At 43.6% G+C, this 27079-nt stretch overlaps 1 protein-coding gene across 5 annotated transcripts; it reads right to left on the bottom strand.

Annotated features, from left to right (window-relative positions):
* Positions 1 to 1921: 1921 nt before the first annotated feature.
* kdm8 (lysine (K)-specific demethylase 8) lies at positions 1922 to 26581 on the bottom strand. 5 transcript variants are annotated; one of them, XM_041206099.1, is made up of 10 exons: positions 26456 to 26581; positions 26253 to 26340; positions 21270 to 21382; positions 11235 to 11711; positions 7977 to 8149; positions 7042 to 7174; positions 5962 to 6012; positions 4163 to 4312; positions 2841 to 2933; positions 1922 to 2464 (listed from the first exon to the last, which is right to left on the bottom strand). In XM_041206099.1, exons 3-10 carry the CDS (start codon positions 21270 to 21272, stop codon positions 2300 to 2302), a joined length of 1245 nt encoding a protein of 414 aa, XP_041062033.1. In that variant the 5' UTR covers positions 21273 to 21382; positions 26253 to 26340; positions 26456 to 26581; the 3' UTR covers positions 1922 to 2299. The 5 variants fall into 5 exon arrangements, with proteins under 5 accessions (XP_041062033.1, XP_041062032.1, XP_041062030.1 ...); XM_041206098.1 differs by lacking the exon at positions 26253 to 26340; XM_041206096.1 differs by lacking the exon at positions 21270 to 21382 and having other exon boundaries at positions 26456 to 26578.
* Between the last annotated feature and the right edge of the window lie 498 nt (positions 26582 to 27079).

Below are 27079 nucleotides of genomic sequence, written 5' to 3'. Positions count from 1 at the left end.
AGCAGGGCACAGAGTGTAATGGTAATGAACTCAGATGTCTATCGATCCAAGTGTTTATATCAGTGACTATTTAACACTCCTGGCATTTTTAAGATGAGATCTCTCTGGCATTGGTACTCTTGCCACAAACCCCACACAAGATTTCTGATTTAACATGGTTTAATTATCACACAAACTAAGTCAAAGACTAAACTGTGATACTGGAGCTCACTGGCAGCATCAACCTATAACCTACAGGATTGAAACTCAGTCTGAAAGTGACTGGGGACCAGAAGTTTCTCGTACACATATTGATCAGCATGTCATGCCCACACAGTGCTCTGAGCACAATTAGAATCATAGCAAAATGGAATAAGGGGGGTAATTCTGAACAGAACAGCTTGGAATGAATTTCTGCACCCACCCTACTTCCATTATTTTGCCTCCAGCAATCACCTCAATAGCTCACCCAAGTGAACAACCAGCTTGTGGGTGTCTGGAGAGTGAGTGGGAATATCATGGTTCAGCCAGTTCCTGTCTTTACCCAACATTCTCAAACACAAACTATTCCAGGACAGCAATCAGGGACCAGGAACCTTGAGATAAAAACAAAAAACTGCGGATGCTGGAAATCCAAAACAAAAACAGAATTACCTGGAAAAACTCAGCAGGTCTGGCAGCATCGGCGGAGAAGAAAAGAGTTGACGTTTCGAGTCCTCATGACCCTTCGTTCTGTCGAAGGGTCATGAGGACTCGAAACGTCAACTCTTCTCCGCCGATGCTGCCAGACCTGCTGAGTTTTTCCAGGTAATTCTGTTTTTGACCAGGAACCTTGGCTGTTTTTAACAACAGTGCAATAAAACAAATTGTCAGTTATCATGCATTTTCTCATTCAGCTATCAATTAGGCAGAGAGTTGAATACTGTACTGCTGGGTATGAAAAATCAAGTGTTCCACTGAAAAAGGAGGCCTCAGGCTCTTCATGCAGTGTTTCTGAGAGAGTGGGGTAATACCCACATTTGGCACCAGGTGTCAGTGCGGCACTGCTTTCAGTTTAATCTTTCAGTTCCATACAGCTGAAGAAACAAAACTCAGTTGTAAAGCAAAGAAAACCATGTTATTTTTGGTGAATCTCACAAAAAATGGGATTCCAGCTCTGTGGCCAGTTATTGTCCAAAATCAGTTCATTGAGTTGTGATAGCATGTGTTGCCCTTCTCCAAAATAAAGTTCAACTTGGCACATATTGAGAAGGAACTTTGTGTCTCAAACATCCCAAAATGCTTCATAACTGATGGATTACATTGTACCAGCCACATTCTGTGGGGAATTACAGTGGCTCATTAGCACACAGCAAAATCCCACAAAACAGCAGTGAGGCAAATGACCCAATTAATCTGCTGGTTAAGGGAAAGGTGAGGGGTGAACTCTTGATTATTGAACAGTGCAAGGGATCTTTTATATTTATTTGGGAGATGATTGATTCCTTGTCCAAGGGATATCCCAGCCAGTACCAACACTGTTTAAACTGCAGCCAAAACTGGAACAGGAAGAATGGTAGTCATTGTGGAACATCATGTGAGGCCTCTTGCTGGGAGACCTGAAAGGGAACTCTTCAGCATATGGTGCTGATGCTAAAGAACTACCAAATTAATGAAGCACCTCATTGGACAGAATCATCTCCCAGTTTCACACACTTCCATTGGAGGGGGCCAGGGAAGTTCTCTGCATTTAAAAACCTCTCCTCTTCCATTAAGAACTTTACATTCTCCTTTCATTCTTCTTCTGTGAGAAGGTTTTACAGCATCCGACATGTTCTGGACTCGAGCAGCTGCTCAGAGGCATGACTGAAGAAAGCTTTGCTGTCAGGCCTGGGAGAATCTCTGCTGGTCTTCTGCACTCACATCTCAGAGCAGATCAAATGAACTACACTCAGCTGTGATCGGGTCCTGATGAGAATGTGGTTTAATCTGAGGGGGAGGGTCAGCAGCTGCAATAAGAAATTCACTTTTCGATCAATAACAGACTAATGCTCAACGCTTGCACATGATGTGAAACCGTCTCTTGTTCCATCTCTTCCTCTGTTCTTCTCAATTGCTCCGTCTCTCTTCGTCACTTTCCGTTCATCACTCTGGCTTTCTTTCTCATTCAGTCTGACTTCCTCTCTCTCTCTCTGCCTGTCTCAGCCTTGCTCCTTCTGTTGCTTTCCCTTTGTCACCTTCCCGCCTTCTCTCTCTCTCTGTCTCAGGTTGGTTGCTGGAATTCCCTACTGCAACATTTAGTTCCAGGATTGAGAAACTGTCCACAACTAGATGAAAACGGTCAGGACCACCAGAAACTGACAGAGAAGCTGATGTCCAAGGACCTCACGTAATGCCAGTACTTGACTGGGATAAACAGGACCTCTCCTGGACTTAGTGTGCATTCCTGGAAATCAGCCAGTTGAAATTCTGGAAAATTTACCAAATCCGGGTTCTCCACATCCACCTGAAAACAACATAAATGTCAGTAAGCTGGAGCTGGAATCAGATAATCAGCCCAATCCTGTCAGAAGGACAACACACTCAGTTAGTAGGATCAACCAACTGGGATAAATGGTTTAGCGCAGGGAGAATGAAAGATTGGTCCCTACCACAAACCCTGTCTGTTCACACACTCCCTGGTGATGGTCTAAGGCTGAACCAGATGTTTTACAACCTCTGCAATGCTATGTGACCCTGAACTGAACGTCTGACCCCATATCTACTCCATTACCAAGCTTGCATCTACCCCAATGACAACTGTCTTCTCCACCCACCTCAGCCCATTTTCTGCAGAAACCTGACCCTGTGTTCCTCCCCAACTCAGAAAGCTGCTTTCCTACCTGACTGGTGTTGTGCAGTAGCTGGGTCGGATGAGGATGCAGCTTTGCAGTTTGTGCTGGGGAATACAGGCGGATATATTTCTGTCCCACCACCTGCAAAGGAGAGAATGGTTTCAAGTTTCTCACACAGATAAAGGCAATCTTCTAGTCATCTGTTTTACCTGCTCTGCTCCAACTCTTACTGGTGTCAGCAGCTGTCCCTCAGACCTAACTCAAGTGACCAACCTTCATGCATAAATTCGGGCAGATGTGCTAGTGTATACATGCACAGTGCATGCACATGTGCACATGTTTACACACGCAAATGAAAAAATTCTGAAAGAATCTCCAGCTATAAAATAAACTTTTTCCTTGATTTGTTGAGATGTGGTTCAAATGGTACCATGTCTTGGTGATTAATTTCTAACCTCTCTAGGAGTCAGTAAATGATATTAACTCCAATGAGGTACACATTCAACATCATTCTAACAAATCCTTCACCACTATACAACAGGCATGGCCCAGACCCTGATTAAAATTTTATTAAAGTGTACAATCCTCTAATAGAACATCCTTACTTATAACATACTGAGTGGCAATGCTTGCAACACACAGCTCCCTTCGATAGGCAAGATTTGACTGGACAGTGTGATTCAAGGCAGCCTCACGTGACAGGCAGAGAGGAGGTAGGCTAGTATTTGCAGAAAACTAGACACAACACAGTCACTCCTTGATGATATCAGGCTCTTGCAGCAGTATGGAAAGTAGCCATCATCTAGGGCAAGGTTGGTCTTCAGAGAATCATCTGGTTTAAATAGTAGTAGTGAGTCCTTTAAATGACACACTGCAGACCATACCACTTGACTTTATGTTGAAGAACTCCACAACTCCCTCACACTCCACTTCTGCCTACAATATACAGACTTTTAAATCTTTGGAATGGCGTCACCTAATCAATACTTCACCAAATAGACACAGGATACTGCAGCCATTCAACCATTCTGTTAAATGATTCTGGGGTTTTTCTTGCACTATCCAGCTAGGATTCCCATCCAGTTGTTGATCGCTGAATGAAAACAATTCCTATACCGGTCCTGTTCACTTTACCCAGAATCCATCTCCTTGTTCTACTGTCATGATTTAATTTAAAAGCTGCTTCCTTACGAACTAACCTCAGCATCTCTCCATCTCATTTTAACCTTGGTCCTTCCCTCAACTAAGGGGCAGGCTGCTCACCTGGATCCTCACCATAATCTGGCCGTAATATCCGAGATTGCTCACTATAAGGCCTTTACAATGTTGCTCGTATTTGCAGCATCTGCTGATTTTGCTTCTTTACTCACCTGTGTCAGGAAGTTGTGTTGTGGGTCCTGGTGTAAAGGAGAAATTGTTCCCGTTGGTCCAAACCAGGCGTTTATGGTGATCTCATCTTCATCTCCATCTCCTAGACAACAGTAATCTGGTATATCAATATCCTGTCGCAACTCTGGGATCTGTGCAAAAGAAGAAAATAAATTGAATCGATTCAACAGGGAGAAAATAAATTCCATAAATGATACTGACACTGGATGGTGCTGATGGGTCAGCTACGACCCAGAGTCAGATGGCGCTGATGGGTCAGCTACGACCCAGAGTCGGATGGCGCTGACGGGCCAGGTACGACCCAGAGTCGGATGGCGCTGACGGGTCAGCTACGACCCAGAGTCGGATGGCGCTGACGGGTCAGCTACGACCCAGAGTCGGATGGCGCTGACGGGTCAGCTACGACCCAGAGTCGGATGGCGCTGATGGGTCAGCTACGACCCAGAGTCGGATGGCGCTGACGGGTCAGCTACGACCCAGAGTCGGATGGCGCTGACGGGTCAGCTACGACCCAGAGTCGGATGGCGCTGACGGGTCAGCTACGACCCAGAGTCGGATGGCGCTGACGGGTCAGCTACGACCCAGAGTCGGATGGCGCTGACGGGTCAGCTACGACCCAGAGTCGGATGGCGCTGACGGGTCAGCTACGACCCAGAGTCGGATGGCGCTGACGGGTCAGCTACGACCCAGAGTCGGATGGCGCTGACGGGTCAGCTACGACCCAGAGTCGGATGGCGCTGACGGGTCAGCTACGACCCAGAGTCGGATGGCGCTGACGGGTCAGCTACGACCCAGAGTCGGATGGCGCTGACGGGTCAGCTACGACCCAGAGTCGGATGGCGCTGACGGGTCAGCTACGACCCAGAGTCGGATGGCGCTGACGGGTCAGCTACGACCCAGAGTCGGATGGCGCTGACGGGTCAGCTACGACCCAGAGTCGGATGGCGCTGACGGGTCAGCTACGACCCAGAGTCGGATGGCGCTGACGGGTCAGCTACGACCCAGAGTCGGATGGCGCTGACGGGTCAGCTACGACCCAGAGTCGGATGGCGCTGACGGGTCAGCTACGACCCAGAGTCGGATGGCGCTGACGGGTCAGCTACGACCCAGAGTCGGATGGCGCTGACGGGTCAGCTACGACCCAGAGTCGGATGGCGCTGACGGGTCAGCTACGACCCAGAGTCGGATGGCGCTGACGCGTCAGCTACGACCCAGAGTCGGATGGCGCTGACGGGTCAGGTACGACCCAGAGTCGGATGGCGCTGATGGGTCAGGTACGACCCAGAGTCGGATGGCGCTGATGGGTCAGGTACAACCCAGAGTCGGATGGCGCTGACGGGCCAGGTACGACCCAAAGCTGGGTTGTCCCTCGTGGAGCAAGAACAGCCCAGGTTTAATATAGAATCTGAGCTGCTCTGGCTCCTTTTACCAAGAGGGATACATTCAGCTCTATGACAGAGAAAAAAAACAGCCAAAATTTCTCAGTCCTGATGCTTGGGTGCAAACAGGATTGGGTTCAGTCTGATGTTTTTGGTGGCCAAATAGCTTGGCAACCCTCACTATCTTGACTTAAACATACAGTGGCTGAATTGACTAAAGGCTGCTGGTGCCCATGGAATTGCTTGTGCACTTAATAAAGTAACTGTGCAAAGGCACAGAAGGAACTGTATAAAAACACAAATGAATGGACACAGAGATATGTAAATTATGACAGAAAACGTTACCCAGCCACTGGGTCAGTCTCATTCCATGACACGGAGAGGCAGAGAAAGTGCCTCACCTGCTCAAATAGTTGATGCTGAGCTAGATATCCGACGGGGTTCTGCTCATCCTGTAGGGGGAAATCAGGAAGTCAGTGAATATAAAATGTACATTACAGAATGGGCAAGTAACACAGCATAGACCACACATCCCACCAGCACTACACCTGCTTGGTGGCTGAGATACTTATTTATGTAGAACAAGTTCCAGGAAACACACTAAGATCCTTGGTTAAACATAATTTATGTTCTACCTAAATGGGGATGCTCGATGATTGTGCCTGCAAATTTTCCAGTTTTGGTGCAGAGGAGAGAAAAAGAGAAGTACCTGACAGCTCTAAAAGTGTTTGTAGATGATCCCTGATAACGTAGAACAAGTTCCAGAAAATACACAGAGGCCCTTGGCTAAACTGCAGGTTAGAATCTCTCACTCATCGAGAGTGCCATAAGAAACTCACTGGCTTTTGTGCAAGGCTGGGGTTTATATGGTTATAAAACCATTTATACTACAGTGCTCTTCACAGACAGAAAGGCACTTTGGAGCAGAAGGCAGCTGAGCGGGAGAGATAAAGGGCAAATGTAAAAGATGTTAGGGAGCAGAGCTAAGACCATCAATAGGGAACTGGGGTTCAGGAAGCTCTGAGAAGTAGATAGCAAGGTGCTGACCCAGAAAGTTACAGGGTGAGAATTCTAGCGATCAGGGAATAACTGAGTGTGCAATGAGCGGGCAGTACAGAGTAGACATGTGAGGGGATGGATGGCTACAGAAGGTTATTGGAGAAAAATAGCTTGAGCCTTGAGATGACAAAGACATGGACTAGGACAAGAGTTATTATGTGTAATTGTAGTAAATAAGTGCCCTGGCAGTGTGAGGAGTCCACACACTCTGAAGTTTTTCCATCAACAACTCATTTTCAAAATCTACAAATTCTGCACAAAGAGCTCATTATTAGCTGAGCCAATATTCCGCAAGTTCACAAAAGTAATAACGTGACTAATAACATAATGCAGATAGCATGGATACATGTAGTTGGCTTTGAAAATTATTTATCCCTTAGAGCATAAAGGGTGGGAACAAGTGTTGATATCGGGAGACTAACCTGATCCAAAATATACTTTTCAATGAATTCTTCCACGGTCATCAGGGTCTGCGACCATTGCTCATCTGTGTAACGAGAGCCCAGCTCTACCGGCACAGTGCGGCAGCCTGCGATGTCACGGATGTAATCTACACTGTGGAGAACACAGTCAATTTCTCTATAAAACCCAGGAGCACATATTTTGAGCAAAATATAAGTCACCTAATAAGTTGAAGGACTTCAGTGATGGGAATGTTTATTGCCTGTTAACAGAATCAACAATCCCAGGGCAGGTATGACACAGGTTAGATACAGAGTAAAGCTCCCCCTACACTACTTTATCAATCCAGCTGTGGAGAACAGTCGACTCTATCTGGAGTGATGCTGGAGCCAATAAGTTACTGACAGAAGGGTAGAGGTGCTACGTCACCACAACCCCCCCACCATATCAGTTAAATGGCACTTCTAATCCATCAGCCTGATCTGGAACCCATGTACCAGAGTGAAAAATTAGTGTTTAATTCAATATGCCACCTAGTCTCTGTTCCATCTTCTGTGTTCTCCTAACACAGTACAAGGGCACAGTGAGTGTCTCACTGCACTGCTGCTTTGCTTGGATTGTGAGGACCTGCATATTGTTAGCAGAAGAAAAATGACTGGGCTGTTGTTACCATGATGCATGGCATCATTACATTGTAAGGTTACTGCAGATAGGGTAATTATTGCTCATTAATCAAACTCCTATCCAGAAAGGCTTGCAAAGGTGCACTGCACACAGCTTCTTGAAAAATGTCCTTTACATCTTAACACTGGTACAGAATTAGTGCTATATCATTGCAATAAGATCCCAATTTACTCATTTGATTTAACGTGAAGGATGCAGCTTGCTGACAGTTTATCCAATTTTTAGTACATTGAGATTCTTGATTGTCTAGGATTGGCACCCTGGTACCTACCTCCATTTGCAATCCCTCACAGCAGGCCAGTGATCAACAATGCCCTCTAGAATGACAGGTTTCTGTGGAATGAGATACTGGGCTCTGAAATGTTCCAGTGAAGGACATCGGACTCTTGGAACTGCCATTCCAGTTCTGTTTTCTTGTATCAAAGAAAGAACAACACTTGGCTTCTGGAATTACAAAATCAATCAAATTTTCAATAAGTTTGCAACCTGTCAGCAGTTACTGTTAATCCCACGTTTGATTTCTGCTGAATTCCTCATCATTTATCAGAGAATGCCCTGAGTGACTGGCTACGGCCAGACTTCTCCATTCTTCAGTTTTCTCCTCTCATAGGAATACAGAAATCGCTGGATGGATAAAGATCAAAGTTCATCAAATTCTATCATCCCAGTCATTGAATGATGCAACAATAATTGACTTATTGACCAATCGTAACTGTCAATCTCGATCAATTAGTCTATAACAGATACAGGCATGAAATGAGTGCTGTGGAAGATCAGTCATTGAGTTTGTTTAAAGTAGAGATTGACAGATTTCTAAATACCAATGACATAAAGGGATATGGGGATAGTGTGGGGAAAAAGGCACTGAATTGGATGATCAGCCATTGTCGTATTGAATAGTAGAGCAAGCTCGATGGGCTGAATGGCCTACTCCTGTTCCCATGTTCCTAAAGTCCCTGATGATTGGTCGCTCTGGTAGAGCTTTCGAAGCTATAGGTCCAAAATCATATGTACTGTACAAACATAAGACATTCATCACGCTCCTCTCCTGCAGGTACTGAGTCTCACTAGCTTGAGCTCTAGCTGCTGATTACCTCACCCAACTGACCACTGGTCGCTTGACAGCTGACAGTTAGTGCACAGGGTGCTGGGATTGACTCAGGTTCGAACCTGGCCCTGTACTCAATCTTGTTCAAATTCGTTCATAGGATGAAAGATCACTGACAAGGCCAGCATTTATTGCCCATCCCTAATTGCCCTTGAGAAGATTGTGGTGAGCCACCTTCTTGAACCGCTGTAGTCCATCTGGTGCAAATACACCCACAGTACTGTAGTGAGGGAGTTCCAGGATTTTGACCTAGTCACAGTGAAAGAAAGGTGATATAGTTCCAAGTCAGGATGGTGTGCGACTCGGAGAGGAACTTGGTTGTGTTCCCATTCATTTGCCACCCTAGTTCTTCTAGGCGACAGAGGTTGCAGATTGGAAGATGCTGCAGAAGGAGTCTTGGCGACTTGTTACAGTGCATCTTGTAAATGCTACACACTGCTGCCACAGTGTGCTGGTAGCGGAGGGAGTGAATGTTTAAAGTGGTTAATTGGGTGCCAATCGAGTGGGTTGCTTTGCCCTGGATGGTGTTGAACTTCTTGAGTGTTGTTGGAGCTACACTCATTCAGGTAAATGCATTCCATCATACTTGGGACTCGTGCTTTGTAGATAGTGGACAGGCTTTGGCGAGTTAGGGGATGAGTTACTTGCTGCAGAATTTGTAGCCTCTGACCTGCTCTTGTAGCTACAGTATTTTTCTGGCTGATCCAGTTAAGTTTCTGGTCAATGACTAACGCTCCAAGATGTTGATGTTGGGGGACTGAAAGATGATAATGCTATTGAACTGCAAGGGGAGCTGGTTAGTTTCCCTCTTGTTGGAGATGGTCATTACCTGGTACTTGTGTGGCGTGAATGTTACTTGCCACTTATCAGTCCAAAACAAGAGTTGTTGCCGGACCAGGGGCTGATCATGGTACAGAAGCTAATGTAAAAGTCCGACTCGCTTCCCTGACTTGGGGGAGGGGCGGCTACTGACACTGGGACCCCATGTGGTTCAGTGTTACAATAGCAGGGCATCTGCCAACTGACGTGGCTGCTTCTCCCTGTGATTTTTCTGATTTCAGCCATGGGAGCACATCAAATGGGAGTGACACGTCCCTATGGCATTAAAGAAATCAAACTTGATTCTTTTTTGCTTATTTAAAAATGAAATTTGCTGAACCAAAAGATGGCCACCACAAGTCATCTGATGTCTGGAATTGTAAGGTGACCACTAAGGCATTATATGAATTACATTGGAGATATACCCTGACATGTTGCTCATGGAATCTCACACCTGGGACCATCAAGGTTAATTTCAAAAAGGAACTATTGAAAGGAAATGGATGTTATTTGCATCTTTATAAGTTTACCCCCTCTAGCAGAGTCCTAGGGTTAGCAAGACAAGAGCTACCTGGAACAGGGTCAAAAATACGGATAATGACTCTTTCAGAGGCAAACGACTAGAACATTATAAGCCACCAACAAAAGCCAGATCCAGACACCAGATATACAACCATTTCTGAACTCATTGTGAACGGAGGTCACATGACTCATGACCATTTTGAAATTTCAATATAGAGTTCAGAACGCAGAAGCAGTCTGCTGATTTATCTCCAACCTGCAAACACTCGACAGCAGGACTCCAGGCTGATCATGCAGCCTGCAACAAGCCCTCCTCAAAGCCTGTTTATCTGGAAGCCATTTGCCAAACAAACCAAGTCTCTGAATATTAACATTATCTCACTGTGGCACCCTCATCTTAAAGGAATTCTGCACTTCTGCCTTCAGCCAGGAATCCACCTGAACTGGAACTCCTCTGTGAGGGAACCCCCTCTGGATTTGGACTTTCTGAACTATGGAAATCACGTGAACTGATATCCATTTCTGTGGCTCTTTTTACTGTTACATTACTTGTAGCTGTAAAACCCCTCTTTCCTATCCTCTTATTGTATACTTGTGTGTACGTGTGAAGTTGCAGTCATCACCTTCCCTTGCCCTCTGATTACACTGGGCAATAATATAAGTCACTCTGTGGTCCAGCGACAAAGAAACGCCATGAAGCAAAGTAAATTAAATATTAGGTGCGGGACTGTCAATAACTCCTCCAGCGACTCGGCAGTTTCATATTTCTATTTCCCATACCACCCATCATTCCATCTCACTTTATAGCCAATTAGTATTGAATTATGGGCGGTTGGGTCTTAGATTTGTGTTGTGAGAAAATGGTTTGAAATTATTTCAAGCTTATTTCCTTATAATTGTCATGCACAGCAGCCTCGTCTCCCATTAGTCTACTCTTATCCCAATGCATCACCCTTTTCAGGTCCCGTCCCTGTACAATTTAATTGAGAAAAAACTGACTGAGTTATTTGCTTATTCTCTAAATTTTTAAAAGTAGCAATAACACACAGAAAGCTGGTTCAAAAATAATAAACACAGTACCTTTCTGCTCAGTTCCTGATGGGATGCAGCATCTTCTAAAGGCCTCTTTCCAGTGGTTTTGTGACTCTGAAGAACGTTGACCAGTCTGATGAGAATGTTGTCCAATATGGTCGCCCCCATCAACAATCCCATGTCACAAGTTTTCATCGCCTCTCTAACTGTTGTTTCTTCCTTGCACAAACAGACAGCTTTAAAAAGACAGCCATGAGAGTAGACTTGTCTCCACTCCTTGTCCACCTCTCTCCAAGTTCCAATGTTTAGCTTCTCCCAGGAGAAGTCTATAATAGTCTGACTGAGTTGCAGACAGTTGGCTATGTCCTGGCCTTCATAGAGTAACTCTGCCGTTTGTCTTAATAAGAAAACGAGGCTCTTATCCACTGTTCTGTTGAACTCCAATCTTAAATCTTCTATCCTGGATGGTAATACTGCCATCACTTCATCCCAAAGACAAGGCATCCTTAATAAGTTTCTCTTAACCTGCAGATTCAGTAAGAAAACAGTCCTGTTGTCATAAAAGTTTATTCCACATTCAGCAACTATGATGAGGTCAGTGTTTGTGGACTTGTCCAGTCTTCACTGGCTCACTAGACAGTTGCTATAGAGACAGTCCTGAACAAACCAGAACAAACTTTGCAAATACTGTTTTAATAAAACTAACAGAATACAATGAGACGTGTTATGAAAGCTACAGAACAATTATTCATAAGAATATCAAACAAAACTGGAAATGCCCTCACTATCTCAAGCCTTCCCTTGCCCTCTGATTACACTGGGCAATAATATAAGTCACTCTGTGGTCCAGAGACAAAGAAACGCCATGAAGCAAAGTAAATTAATTATTAGGTGCGGGACTGTCAATAACTCCTCCAGCGACTCGCTTTTAATTTCTCTCCTCGAGACACTTGCTGGTATTCCACAACTTGAGACTCTGGTGCCTGATTCACATGGTCATCTGTCAGAGTATCTTGCTGAAGCATTTGTTCATCCAAAGGAGGGATTTTTGATGCATCCTCACATTAATTATTAATAGGCAAGGATTAATTGTTGATATGTGCTGTAAAGAGCTTCCCTTTACATCATATTCAATGCTACTCAGTTAACTAAAAACATTTCAAACCTGTGATTTTCCTGATGGGATTGCTAACCTCCTCTGTTTTGGAGGGGAAACTGGGTTCCAGGTACAGTAATAACCCCTTTTCTACCTTTTTCTTTTTTAAATGCTCTTTTTGAGAGTTCCCTTTCTCAGGGTTACAGCCTCTCTCTCTGCACCAATGTGCTGAGGTTGGCAGCTGCATTGAGAGTTGAGAGTAGGAGCACGTTGATTTCTCTCTAATGGATAGAGACTGACCTGCAAGCCGTGACCCACTGGTGACAGCGATAATATTGCTGATGTGCCAATCTGCAGCAATTCAGCTGATGGTCGTTCAAAACTAATTTGATCACATTATATATCAGCTTATTAGAAGGGCATGTATATGAACCATCTCCTGCAATGCGACACACCAAATGACTCAGAGGAAGATTTTAAGGGGATGCATTTTATAGCTGAGCTCCTGTCTCATCTGCTGTCCAGTTATGCTGCTCAAAAGGCCAACTAATAATTCTAGCAAGCTGAAATAACCAAAGTTGTAGCTCCTTCAGCTGGTAGATGCACCAACCTGCAAACAACAGAGCCACACAGAGTAGAGATATCCCATGTTCACTGCCCAGCCTATGCCTTTAGCCAATCGTAGGAAGGCTGGTGGTAGGGATGCTGTTGCACTATATACTCTGGGTTAGAGGGACAAATGATGCACAGGCAAGGACTTCCCTTAGTATGATCGCCATCTTTCAGTCCTTGTAGTGTAATGAGGGCAAAACAGTAGCAGAAAGATTTACATTTATACAACACTTTTCAGCACCTCAGGATGTCCCAAAGCACTGTAAAGCCAATCAAGTAATTTTGAAGGGTAGCCATTGTTGCAACCTGAATTTCAGAGGTGTGATGAGAGTGACTGCCTTTGACAACAAGGCAGCAACTGACTGAGTGCAGCATTAAGGATCCTTAACAAAATTGAAGTCAATAGGAATCGGGGTAAAACCGTCCACTGGTCAGAGTAATATCTAGCACAAAGGAAGATGGTGGTGGTTATTGGAGGCCAATCATCATCTCAGATCCAGGAAATTGCTGCAGGGTAGTTTCCAAGGCCCAACCATCTTCAGCTGCTTCATCAATGACTTAACCTCCAACACGAGGTCAAAAGTGGGGATGTTCACTCAGATACCATAGCAGTTCCTTTCTGCATGCGGCAAGACCTGGACAACATTCAGTCTTGGGGTGAAAAGCGGCTAGTAACATTAGTAAATGCCCAGCACTAGCCATCTCCAACAAGAGAGGATCTAATCATCACTCCTTGACATTCGATGGTGTTACCACCACTGAATCCCCCACCATCAACATTCTGACAGTCACCTTTGACAGAAACTTAACTGGACCAGCCATATAAATATGGTGGCTACAAGAACAGGTCAGAAGCTGGGAATTCTGCGGCAAATAATTAATTCCCAAAGCCTGTTCACCATCTACAAAGCACAAGTCAGGTGTATGACGGCATACTCTCCACTTGCCTGGATGAGTGCAGTTCCAACAACTCTCAAGAAGCTCCATCCAGAACAAAGCTGCCCACTTCATTAGCACCCCATCTATCACCTTAAATATTCACTTCCTCCACCACCAATACACAGTGGCAGCATCAAAAAGATGCGCTGCAGCAACTCGCCAAAGCTCCTTTGACAGCACCTTCCAAACCTACCTCTACCACCTTGAAGAAAAAGGGCAGCAGGCGAATGGGAACACTACTACCTTGCAAGTACTCCTTCAAGTCACACATCATCCTGACTTCCTTCATTGTCGCTAAGTCAAACTCTTGGAACTCCCTCCTTAAGAGTACTGTAGGTGTACCTGCACCACATGGACCGCAGCGGTTCAAGAAGGCAACATCAGCAACTTCTCAAGGTAATTAAGGATGGGCAACAAATGTGATGATCAAATCCCACAAATGAACAAAATAAAACATTCAAAAGACAGCACTTTCGACATTGCAACATTCCCTCAGTACTGCACTAGAGCAACAGATTTGATTTTTGTGCTCAGCAATGCTCATGCACTTTAGAAAAGAGCAAGGTATCATTTGAAATTCCGATTTCACCAAACAGAAACAAACAGGGCAAGAGGTGTCAGGTGGATGGTCCTGCCCATTTATTAAGTGATACGAAGATAGCGCTCCACAGCAATGCCTGCTCCCACATTTTCAGTGGCTATAACACAGTAACACACAGCAGTAACAGAGGAATCAGCTCCCTTTATAGCAATTAGGATTATGAAGCAATTCAGCAAATTCCCTCTATTAACCAACATATTGCCTAACTACACATCATAAAACTGGATTCTGAAAAGTTAATGGAATGATTACAAGGGTAGTAATGTGCATCTAAGGAACAAAGTCTCTCTGAACACAGCCCCACACATGGAGACACTGCACCAGTATCGACAGGTAGTCTCCTAAGAAATATAGTTAGGATTTGTCTAACTCATCTCCGAGTGTACCTGAATTCACAGAACGCTATAGCCAGCAACTCAGCACAGCCCTGCACTGGGGGCACAAGCACAGCTGATGTGGGAAATGGAAAAAGAACAGACTTGCATTTATATAGTGCCTTTCACAATCTCAGAATGTTTCAAAACACTTTACAGCCAATGCAGTGTTTTTGTCACTATTGTAATGTAGGAAACACAGCAGCCAATTTGCATGCAGCAAGTTCCCACAAACAGCAATATGATAATAATCAGATAATCTGTTTTTGTGATGTTGATTGAGGGATGAATATTGGCCAGGACACCAGGGGTCCCAGCTCCTCTTTGAAACAGTGTCATGTTTATGCCCATCTGAGAGGGAAATTGAAGCATGGTTTAACATTTCATTCTAAAGACTGCACCTCTGACAATGCAACTCTCCCTCAGTATTGCACTGGAGAGTCAGCCTAGATAGTTATGCTCATAAACCAACCTTCTGACTCAGAGGCGAGAGTGCTACCAACTGAGCCACAATTGAATGAAGCCTCACTTGTGTCTGTGGAGGTATTCTTTCAAGACTGGGGTAAAGGAACAAGGATGGGGCAGGTGAAGACGAGAATTCCTTTGAATCACGGTCACATTAAACCTAATTTATGTTTCTAGCTGACATAGGGCTGCTGAAGAACTAGCACATAACTAGCACAAAAAGTCACCAAATAAATAACACAAAACTGGCCAGTCAAGTGAGCTGGGAACTTCTTGCATCTATTCCCTTTCGTGAGTGGATTGTTAATCTCTACATTTGTTTGTCTACGTTGCATGAACTTCCAATTGCAATGTAGTATAAACAGATGTTCTTATCCTTATGCTCCTGGTTTATTCTAATACATTTGACCTTCTCTTCATTTGAGGACTTCATTTATTCTGCAACTTGCAACATGCTCAGGTTTGCAATCGTTTAATCAAATGACACTTTGTTAAAATTAAATATTCAGGATGTCAAGGAAGAGAAAGATATTTAAAGAAATACTGCAGCCTAAATGAGCAGTGTGGTGAGTTGGTCAAAAGTTGGGACTGTTCCCTCCTCTCTGAATCCCTAACGTTTCTGTTGATTAGGGCTGCTAGGGTCACTGTGCCAAAAGGGCCAGGGTTAAATCACTTTGCGAAAAACAAAACCATTCTGCCATCTGGTAAACAGCAGTGCACTTGCCCGCTCAGGATCTTATTCTGTTTCTTTGTCCTCCTCCTGCACTTAATGAAGGAACTGACCGATGCTAGGGGTGCCTGCCCCTATTATAGTTTTCCCTAGTGGCCTCTTGAAGGTGAGAGCCTCAATAGCAATTCAACTCTGGGAAGCATCACAGCTGGGCTAATTCTGTCTTTACCTGACATCCACATACATGCAGTTTATACAGGATTCACAGGATTAGTGATCTGAAGGAATAAGCTTAGCTGATTTTCTCTCTGCCAGACCCAGGGGTTCAGAAGGAAATAGGAGCACTCAAATTGAGATAAACTAACTTAGTAGAACAGGAATTGAACCAGGGTCATTTCTGGTCTGAAAAGCCCAAACCACGCAGGACAGCGGATTCATTCTCTGGACTAATACAAAGGCCTTGACTAATGATCCAGTGACATGAGTTCAAAGCAGCTGAAGAATTTAAATTCAATTAAGTAGATAAATCCAGAATAAAAAGCCGGCATCAGCCATGTGACCATGACACCACCAGATTATCACAAAAAGAATTTCTTTTCCTTAGGGAAGGAAATATGGCATTCTAAGGCAGTCTGGCCTACGTGGACCTCCAGACCCACAACAATGCAACTGACTCCTAATTGCCCTCTGAAATGGCCTAGCAAGCCACTCAGTTTTATCAAACTGCTACATTTGTTCTAAGAAGAACAAAACTGAATGGTCCACCATTGATCTAGGCACCAGACACAGCAAAGGTCCAGTCAACCCTGCAAAGTCTTTTTCGCTAACATCCGGGGTCATGTGGCAAAATTAGGAGCGCTGTCCACAGTTAGGTCAAGCAACAGAATCAATGTCCCAGACTCCTCCAACAGCATCCTGGATATATCCTGTTCCCCTGACAGAACAGACCAAAGGTAGTGGCAAAAGTGATATACAGTGAGGAGGAAGTGACCTCAGGGTCCTCAACATTGATTCCAGATTCTGTGAAGTCTCATGGTGTCGAGCTAAACATTGGCAAAGAAACCTTCTCCTGATTACCACCTACCAAGCTCCTTCAGCTGAATATTCAGTGCTCCATGTTGAACACCTCTTGGAAGAAGCACTGAGAGTAGCAAGAGGACAGGATGTATTCTGGATCTGGGACTTCAATGGCCATTACAAAGAATGCCTTGGTAGCACATCTACTGACTGAACCGGTCGAGTCCTGAAGGCCATCGCTACCAGACTGGGTCTGTGGTAGGTGTTGAGAGAACCAACACAAGGAAAAAAGTTACTTGACCTTGTCTCATCAAACTACCCATCACAGATGCACCTATCCATGAGAGCTATTTTAGGAGTAACCACCACACAGTCCTTATGGAGACAAACTACCATCTTCACACCATGGACACCCTCTATCGTGTTGTACAGCAATACCACCATGCTTACTGGGGTTGATTCAGAATTGATCTAGCAGCAAAACATTTTTAAAAGGCATGAAACTTCTAAATATTCACAAAGACTTGGGTGCACTCGTACAAGGAACACAAAGTTAGCATGCAGGTAAGGCAAGCAAGATGAATGGCATGTTGGCCTTTATTGCAAGGGGATTGGAGGATAAGAATAAGGAAGTCTTGCTACAATTGTATTGGACTTTGTAACCATCTTCAGCCAGAAGTGCTGAGTGGATGCTCTATCTCAGCCTCCTCCTCAGATCCACAGCTTCACAGATGCTAGTCTTTAGCCATATGATAGCAAGAAACGTCAAATGCACTGGACACAGCAAAGACTACAGACTCCAACAATATCTGGCTATAATGTCAAAGACTTGCGCTCCAGAACTAGCTGGATCCCTAGCCAAGCTGTTCCAGTACAGCTACAACTTTGGCATCTACTTGACAAAGTGAAAAATTACCCAGATAAATCCTGTCCAGAAAAAGCATGACAAATCCAATCTGGCCCATCAGTCTACTCTTAATCATCAGGAAAGTGATGGAAGGTGTCTTTCATCAACTGTGCTATCAAGCAGCATGACTAAGAAACAATTAACTGCTTATTGATAGGCCACAGTCTCAGAATTTCTATTAATCCTGATCTCATCCAATAGGAACTTTCCAGGAGAGATTACTCAGCACCAACAATGAGTGGGAACACTGGCTGACTGTCCCCTTGTGAATCACAGTCACAAATACTGAAGCCAAATGCCCCACGTTTCCTCCACAGTGCCATCCAGCTGAGATCAGAGAACTGAGCATAGGCCAAAAACTAAACCTAGAATTCTCCAGTCTGCATGGCTTAGTTTCACTCTGCTTTAAAACTCTCCTGTTTCAGATCAATTAAGTTTATAAAATCAACTCTACACTGTCCCAGTGGAATGAATGAAAATGAGATTGACAGCAACAAATAGCCCATTTTCTGGAGTCTCCTTAGGGTTAAGCTCTATAATTACAGTTTGAAATGGCACTATCCACAGAAAAAATGCTCCGATTGGATTCTCTGCAGCAGACTGTCAGGAAGTAGAGGGCAATCACAGATTCTACAATCAATGGTTTAGTTCTAAACGGAATTGTTCTTTTTAAAAAGGCAAACAAAGTAATTTTATGCAAGATAACTGATCTGTCAAGAGTCAAACCTTGCACAGAGACAGTAACTCATGGTGTCAGTTTGGCTCAATTGGTAGCACTCTCACCAAGGCAGATCTCAGTCTCAAAACTCACTACCTGATTTGAGTACATAATCTACAGCCAATGTTGGTGTGGGACTGGGGTAACATTTAGGTCAGGCTGGATAGGGACAACAGGTTTCCTTCCTAAAGGGCATTGGTGAACCAGTGACATGGGATTTTAAGGTCCATCAAACAGTCTTTAATTTTAATGACTTGTCTGAAGGGCTGTATCTCAGACAATGTACAAGAGCACTAGATTATATGCACATGTCCTGATGTGAGACCAATAGTCAAAACCTTCTGACTCAGAAGTGATAATGTTACTAAGAAAGTCAAGCCGACATCGGAGGCTAGTTACTTGACCACGATCCTCACCCAACATCTACAAATAAATCAAAAGGGTCACTGCATATAGTGAAGCTTGAACCAGTGCTATGAAATCTTTAACACACCAGGAATGGATTTTTAAATAGGTTTCCACTTCCATCTCCCTGTCCTCTGAATCAAATGCTGAAACTGCCAATCCCTATAAACAGTACAGATTTCCATTCCATTAAGATTCTCTTTCCAGAAACACAATATTCATAAATTAATAAAGTGTGGGATATAAAATAGCAAAAACCTATTCCCTGTCTCCTTCTATACAATAATTTTCAAATTCCACTTTGAGTAAATCAGTGCACATTTTAAAAGTGCATTGTCATTATTTTTTTTAATCTTATTAAGAGCTGCAGCAAACGTGCACGTTGAAAGAATCTGGAAATAAGATTTAAGTACTCGTTTTTGTGAGATGAATTGATTTTTTAAGTGACAGCATCTGTTTGTTTATATTTCATTTGCAGCTAATTTGTCCCTGGGTGGCTGTTTCTGCCTGTTCGGTGAATATTAACCAGCTGTCACAATTAGGCACGGCAAATCCAATTAGCTCATGCATAAAGCAGTTTCTGGACATAGTTTAGAAGTAATAAAATTAAAAGAAAACTGCTGCCCATTTGTACTTTCTAAAACTGTGATAAATGAATCCTATGTTGGTTAAAGAGATGGAGATGAATTAAGGAACATAGTATAATTTGAAGTTTGTTAAGTGCTCCTGGCGAGCTTTCGCTATAGACCAGAGCTCAGTGCTAGTGCCAGTGCCAGTCATCCACTACTCCAGTTCGACAGAATCAGTCTCCTTTGTCATTTTTCTTTTTCTTCTCGCAAGGGCAGACACTAGCTGGAATACAAATCCATGAGCAGTACTTACCCAAATGGCCATCATCGTGTGTGACTATAGGCAGTGGCACAGAGCTAGTCAACCACCGAAATCATCACAGCTGAGCCTGCTCCTGTCCTTGCAGGGTTTTCACATATATATTTTCCAGTCAGGGTCATTGCAAAGCAATCAGGAGCTTGGATTCATAATTATATTTTTCTTCTCGGTGGTTTAGGGCCATTGAGGTTAACTGTCCTGGCCTGGCTGCGCCACTGTTTACTGTCTCTCCCAATTTAATGTCCCTTCCAAATTTGTGTTATTTGCAAATTCTACTAATCCCTCCTCCAAGTCATGAATGTACATGGTGAAAAGCTGGGGTTGCAATACAAATCCTGGAGAACAAAGCTTGTCACATTTACCAATTAGTATATGTTCTCTTTATCCCTATTCTCTCTCTCTTCTACCTTCGAATGAATTACCAGCCCAGAATTTAGTGGTTATATCCATCAAGAACGAATGAAGTCGTTGGGGTTCTTTTCTCTAGAAAAGGCTGAGGGGTATCTTGACAGTCTCTAAACTTATGAAAGAGTTTGTCATGAAAGTATAATAATTTTCATAATATTTTTCTGGTTTATTGTAAAGTAGGTTTATGGGGGTAAGTAGTTGAGTCTGTGTGTGTGTGTGATTTAATTACATTTGAAGTCAGATAGACTGCAAGCTTTGACTTATCAAAAGAAGCTAGGTGCTTGGTGTGCTAATGAGTAAACATGGATGCTGGCTTAGTATGTAAGGTATGAAGGGAATTTGCATTTTTAGATAGATGAAGGGAGACTTGGATTTCAAAGGAATTTTAGGTTGTTTACAAATAGTTGGATAAGCAAGGCTAAGGAATGTGTTTATTTATCCCAAAGGTTATTGACAATAAATACTAACAACATGAAAGCTTTTATATTGTGAGGAAGATAGTTTCAAAGACATATGAAACAATAACATTTACATATTAAAAGGAGAAAAACATATATAAAGGAGAATGAGGCTATGTATCAGGAGGAAGGCATTGAGATCTAACAGAAGTGAGTGAAATAGCCTTAATGAAGCCTCCAGTATTCGTGCATATGCCTGCTGTCTACCAAAACTGAAGTTGGAGAAGAAAGCCATTTGGAATTCCACTGTCGGGTATTGTGTTAATTTCCTGGATCTTTTTAAAATCTAAAATCTAGTTTTGGACCGTTGCCTTAAAGGGGTGTAACTGTGAGTTGGGTTGATTAGGGATTTTAGGAATTATTATATCGGTAATTTGTAGTTCTGTGTATGTGCTTGAAATTTTATTTGTTGTTAATGAATATTTTAATTTAGTTTTTAAAAACATCTCTAAAATTCTTATTACTTCTGAATTCAGTGCATGCATCTCAAAATAAATACAAATTGCAAAACCGTTGTGATAGTACCATCAAGTTTCCCTCGTGGATTTGATTTGCCTGGCACACGTCGTCTGCCACATCATAACAAGTTTGACAGGGTAGCTGTAGAGAAGATGTTTCCACTTCTGGGGAGACCAAAACTAGGAACCATAAATATAGAACAGTAATGAGCAAACATATCTTTTAAGCTGAATGTGATTCTTGTTCGAATATTTTATTTCTGGCACTTCCATTCCTATACAGAATTCTTACCTGTGACTGACCCACTCTGCCTGTAAATACTGTTGGGCTTTTCAATCAAACCATTTGACTTAGCGTGGACTTTCATCTTCCACCCACATATATCTTTCTCTCTTTGACTAGTAAAGTTTGTTCTCTGACATGCAAACACTCTTGTCTTCATCAGTCTCTATTCCTTTTGGAGCTTTACTTGATTTTTTGATATTACAAAAAACGTTGACCCTTTTCTCCCCCGAGTCTTGGATGGACTTTTCCTTTCTTTTACCGTCTGTTTTTGAGCAGCCAGTAAAGGTAAATCATGCGGCAGGTTTGCCGCCAAGCCCCTGAATCGTGCGGGCAGGTTTACCGCCAAGCCCCTGAATCGTGCGGCAGGTTTACCGCCAAGCCCCTGAATCGTGCGGCAGGTTTACCGCCAAGCCCCTGAATCGTGCGGCAGGTTTACCGCCAAGCCCCTGAATCGTGCGGCAGGTTTACCGCCAAGCCCCTGAATCGTGCGGCAGGTTTACCGCCAAGCCCCTGAATCGTGCGGCAGGTTTACCGCCAAGCCCCTGAATCGTGCGGGCAGGTTTACCGCCAAGCCCCTGAATCGTGCGGGCAGGTTTACCGCCAAGCCCCTGAATCGTGCGGACAGTTTACCACCAAGCTCGAATTATGTGGGCAGTTTACCGCCAAGCCCCTGAATTGTGCGGGCAGGTTTGCCGCCAAGCCCCTGAATCGTGCGGGCAGGTTTGCCGCCAAGCCCCTGAATCGTGCAGGCAGGTTTGCCGCCAAGCCCTGAATCGTGCGGGCAGGTTTGCCGCCAAGCCCTGAATCATGCGGGCAGATTTGCCGCCAAGCCCCTGAATCGTGCGGGCAGTTTAACGCCAAGCCCCTGAATCGTGCGGGCAGTTTAACGCCAAGCCCCTGAATCGTGCGGGCAGATTACCGCCAAAGTGATCTTATTGAAACATAAAGGATTCTGAGGGGACTTCATGGGGTGGCTGCTGAGAGGATGGTTCCCCTTGTGGGGAAATCTAGAACTAGGGAAGCCAGTTTAAAGATTCGGGATCTCCCATTTAAGGCAGGGGTTAGGGGGATTTTTTATTCTCAGAGGGTCATTAATCTTTGGAATTCTCTTCCCCGTTGAGCAGTGGAGGCTGGTTCATTGAATATATTCAAGGCTGAGTTAGATAGATTTCTGATTGAGAAGGGAGTGTCAAGAAAACAAGAAATTGTAGCATTTTTCTTCTGGTAACAACCTGGCATATTTCATGTACTGGAAATCAGGCTGTAATTGGATTAAGAGCTAGAGTGACAGCAAGGGTCTAAAGTCAACAGTAAAGAGTGGTTTTGATATGTTAATGAACCAAGAGAAACTTCAGTTTTACATAAAGCAATAACAGGAATAGTCTGAATTGATTTGTTTTAGTTCAAAAGGGGATATATGCAGGTTGTAAAAAGGTGTAAGAAAATAAGGTAAAGATAGGGTAAGTTTGTATTTACAAATCTAAGAGCTAAAGTAAAGAACGATTTAATCAATTCTGGAAAGAAAGCATTTCTGAAGACACCGGTTGAAACAATAGAGAGATCAAAGGGAAGGTGCACATTTAAGGAAATATTGAAGCCTATGTGAGAGGGTAGCTGGTCGGATCTCCCAGAAGACAGCAGGGTAGCTGGGCAGAACTCCAAGAAGACAGTGTCACAAGGCCAGACCTGAAGATCCAGTTGCTGTCAGCCTCAGAGGACACCCAAGGGAATAAGGCACAGTGTGGTAAAAATTACTGGAATTCTATAGAGTTTAAAATCTATAAGGATAGTTGTTGAACAGAAAAGGGAAAGGTTAGCTCTGAGGGTAGTTAAGTTAAGATTTGTGGAACTGTTTTAAAGTACTGTTTACTGTGTGAAGCCATTCTTGTGTTTAAATGTAATTGTGTTTTTTTCCCTTTATGCTTTAAATAAATGTTTATTTTACTATAAAATAATCACAAATAGTACGGAAAATCATTTCCTGATTTCAGAACCGCTCCTCATACTATACAAATTGCAAAAACCATTTTGGCAGCTGTTTCAAGTTTCCCTCTGGGATTTGTGCAGCTCAGCATTTACCATCCACCATGCCATTACAGGAGTCAAGGCTAATGTGGCACAGGCAGAAAGTGGAGTTGAGACCACAATCAGATCAGCCATTGGTGGAGAAAGCTCGAAGGGATGAATGACCTACTCCTGCTCCTAGTTCTTGCAGATGGTGTCCCCCATCTAATGGCTGAAAGGGCTGAGCAAGCCCGTCACTGGAGGCCGAGGAAGCCACAACTGGATTTCACAGCCCACTTGTTTGGATGTCCTGTCTCCAAGAGCTGCATTACCCCATTACCCCCAAACACCACCCCTCCTCCACCACTGGTGAAATAACAACAGCAGCAGGAGGAAGTCCTTAAGTGGCCATTAATTGGCACCACACTCGAGGAAGGATGTGAAGGCATTTCAGAGGGTACAGAAGAGATTCACGAGAACAATTCCAGGGATGAAGAACTATTGTTAAGGAGGTTATAGCTGGGCACTTAGAAAATCTCAATGCAATCAGGCAGGATCAACATAGTTTTGTGAAAGGGAAATCACGTTTGACTGATTTATTAGAGTTCTTTGAAGAAGCTGCTAGTAGCGTGGATAAAGGGGAACCTGTGTGTGTGCTGTACTTGGATTTCCAGAAGGCATTTGACAAGGTGCCACATCAAAGGTTACTACTTAAACTAAGAGCTCATGGTGTAAGGGGTAACACATTAGCATGGGTACAGCATTGGTTAGCTAACAGGAAACAGACAGCAGGCATAAATAGGTCATTTTTGGGTTGGCAAGATGGAACAAGTGGAGTGCCACAGGGATCAATGCTGGGGCCTCAACTATCTACAATCTATATCAATGATTTGGATGAAGGGACCTAAAGTACAGTTGCTAAATTTTCTAATGACACCAAGATAGGTGGGAAGTAAGAAATTTGTCAGATGGAGTACAATATGGGAACATGTGAACTTGTCCACTTTGGCAGGAAGAATAGAAAAGCAGCATTTAATCTAAATGGAGAGAGATTGACGAACGCTGAAATACAGAGGGAGAGTGTCCTGGTTCCCGAATCACAGCAAGTTAGTATGCCGGTAGAGCCAGTGATTAGGAAGATAAATGGAATTTTGCTACAGTTGTACAGAGCGTGGTGAGACCACATCTGCAGTAGTATACAGTTTTTGTCTCCTTATTTAAGGAAGGATATAATTACATTAGAAGCAGTCCCAAGAAGGTTCACTCGACTGATTCTTGGCGGGGGAAGGGGGGGTTATCTTATGAGGAAACGGTGGACAGACTGTGCCTGTATCTAGAAGAATGAGATCATATTGCAATATACAAAACCTTAAGGGGTCTTAACAGACTGGATGCTAAAAGGATATTTTCCTTTGTGGGAGGGACCAGAACTAGGGGACAAGGTTTAAAATTAAGGGATCTCCCATTTAAAACGGAGATGAGGAGACATTTTTTCTCTCTGAGGGTCGTGAGTCTGTGAAACTCTCTTCCTCAAAAAGTGGTTGAGGCAGGGTGATTGAATATTTTTAAGGCAGAGGTAGATAGATTTGTAACAAAGGAATCAAAAGGTATCAGGCACTCTGAAGAAGGGTCATACAGACTTGAAATGTTAACTCTGATTCTCTCTCCACAGATGCTGTCAAACCTGAGTATTTCCAGCATTTTCCGTTTTCATTTCAGGGTTCCAGCATCTGCAATATTTTGCTTTTATGGTAGGCAGGATAATGGCATCAAGGTCACAATCAGATCAGCCATGATCTTCTTGAATGGTGCACCAAGACTGAAGGGCTAAATGGTCTAGTACTGCTCCTAATTTATATGCCAGTTCCATGGACTGATTGAAGTAGCTGGGGCTATAGAGAAGATTCAGATGAGATTTGATAGAGGTGTTCAAAATTATGAGGGGGGGTTTCTGGACAAAATAGAAAGGGAGTAAAGGTTCCCATTGGTGGAAATGTCAAGAACCAGGGGACACTAATTTATGATGATTGGCTAAAGAAGCAATGGTGACATGAGAAAAAAAAAATATTTAACATAGCGAGTAGCTAAGATCTGGAATCCACTGCCTGAGCTTGCTGTGGAGAAAGATCCAATCAAGCTTTCAAAAGAGAACTGGATAATTACTTAAATAGAAAAAAAATTGCATGGTTACAGGGAAATGGCAAAACAGGTGGGGACAAGGTGAGTTGTGAGTTGCAGTTGCTAAGAGCTGGCACAGACATGACACCCTGTGCTATAACTATTCTATAATACTACGTCAAGTCACCAATGGCAGCAGTGTGGGGTGGGGCAGCATACTATTAGGATGGATATGTCAGGTGACCAATGGCAGGGGAGGTGGAAGCATCATTTGAATTGACATGTTGAGTGACCAATGGCAACAGTGTGGGCTTGGGAACCATGAGAATATCAGGTAACCAATAGGAATCAGTGTAACACATGGCACTTTGAGGATGAACATGTTAGGCAGGAAGTGATGCAATGAAACCTTCCAGGGTTATATCCAACCAGAGTTGGGAACCCTATGGCTATAAGGGCAAAACAAAATGTGGGAGGGATAAATTAAAATTCAACAATGTTTTTCTGACGTTGTTTCACCACATCATAGCTACCAGCGTGAAATATAGTTACATTATTCCAATAAGATTTAGAAACTGTTCATGCATATGTATACAAGAGTACCACATCACTCACTGCTGTACTACAGTCTATCAAACTAACCATCAATCTGCAGCACATGTTATGATCCGAGTGATGAATCTGATGAAGCTCCAGCATTTGAGTCTAAAAGTGTGATTATTTCGAACCTCTGGGAACCACGAGACATAACAAAAACATTTAAATATATAACATTAAACATCCACACTTCCTACAGATATTGAAAATAGCACAAGATGAAACCTATTAATAACTTTCCTCTGTACCTCCGATCTGCCCTTTACCTTCCTACATCACAGACACCATTTTGTCCATCATTTCCTTTCTTTCCTCCTTGCCGGATCCGCAAGCTTAGTGCAATAGCTGATGACATCATCTATCTCTGTGCACACGTTCCGTCAACGTCGCAGCTCGGTACGCAAGTGTTGGTGACGCACTGTGCGGCAAGACGTCACAGAACCGCCCGCGTTCGCTGTCGAGAGTGCTTCAGTGCGCATGCGTGTTCATGGAGCAAAGCCCTGTGAGTTGGCCCAACCAAAGCAAGGGTTGGGTCCATGAGCAGCGTCAGCAGGGAGCTCAGTTCAAGGGTTCTATTGAATACACCATAAGAAAAACATTAAATGCTGGAAATGTCAGCAGAGGAAATGAGTTGCTGTGTTGGATTGACCTTTGCCAGTTGAATGGCCAGGAATTCTTAGCCAAACATTAGCCTCTCTTTTCAACTAAACCATACAGTTCAATGCCACAGCACTGATTTCCTTCTGTCTTATTACCTACAACTTAGCATGTCTCATACTTAATTAGCAGTAAAGCACTTCTGGACATTGTGAGATTATGAAAAATGCTATATAAATGCAAATCTTTCAGAAGACCTATTTATGTTTCTATTT

This window comes from Carcharodon carcharias, chromosome 15, assembly GCF_017639515.1.
Source record: "Carcharodon carcharias isolate sCarCar2 chromosome 15, sCarCar2.pri, whole genome shotgun sequence".
NCBI classification, from domain to species: Eukaryota; Metazoa; Chordata; class Chondrichthyes; order Lamniformes; family Lamnidae; genus Carcharodon; species Carcharodon carcharias.
The sequence above is the reverse complement of the archived record's forward strand: the minus strand, read 5'-3'. Positions and strand labels throughout refer to the sequence as shown.

Coding starts and splice junctions, on each gene's coding strand:
- kdm8 (XM_041206096.1), bottom strand. CDS start 26,309: ATGCTGGAGCTTCATCAGATTCATCACTCGGATCATAACATGTGCTGC. Junction 8,150..11,234: donor ATCAGGAACTGAGCAGAAAG/GTACTGTGTTTA, acceptor TTGTAATTCCAG/AAGCCAAGTGTTGTTCTTTC. Junction 4,313..5,961: donor AGCATCAACTATTTGAGCAG/GTGAGGCACTTT, acceptor TCTTTTGCACAG/ATCCCAGAGTTGCGACAGGA.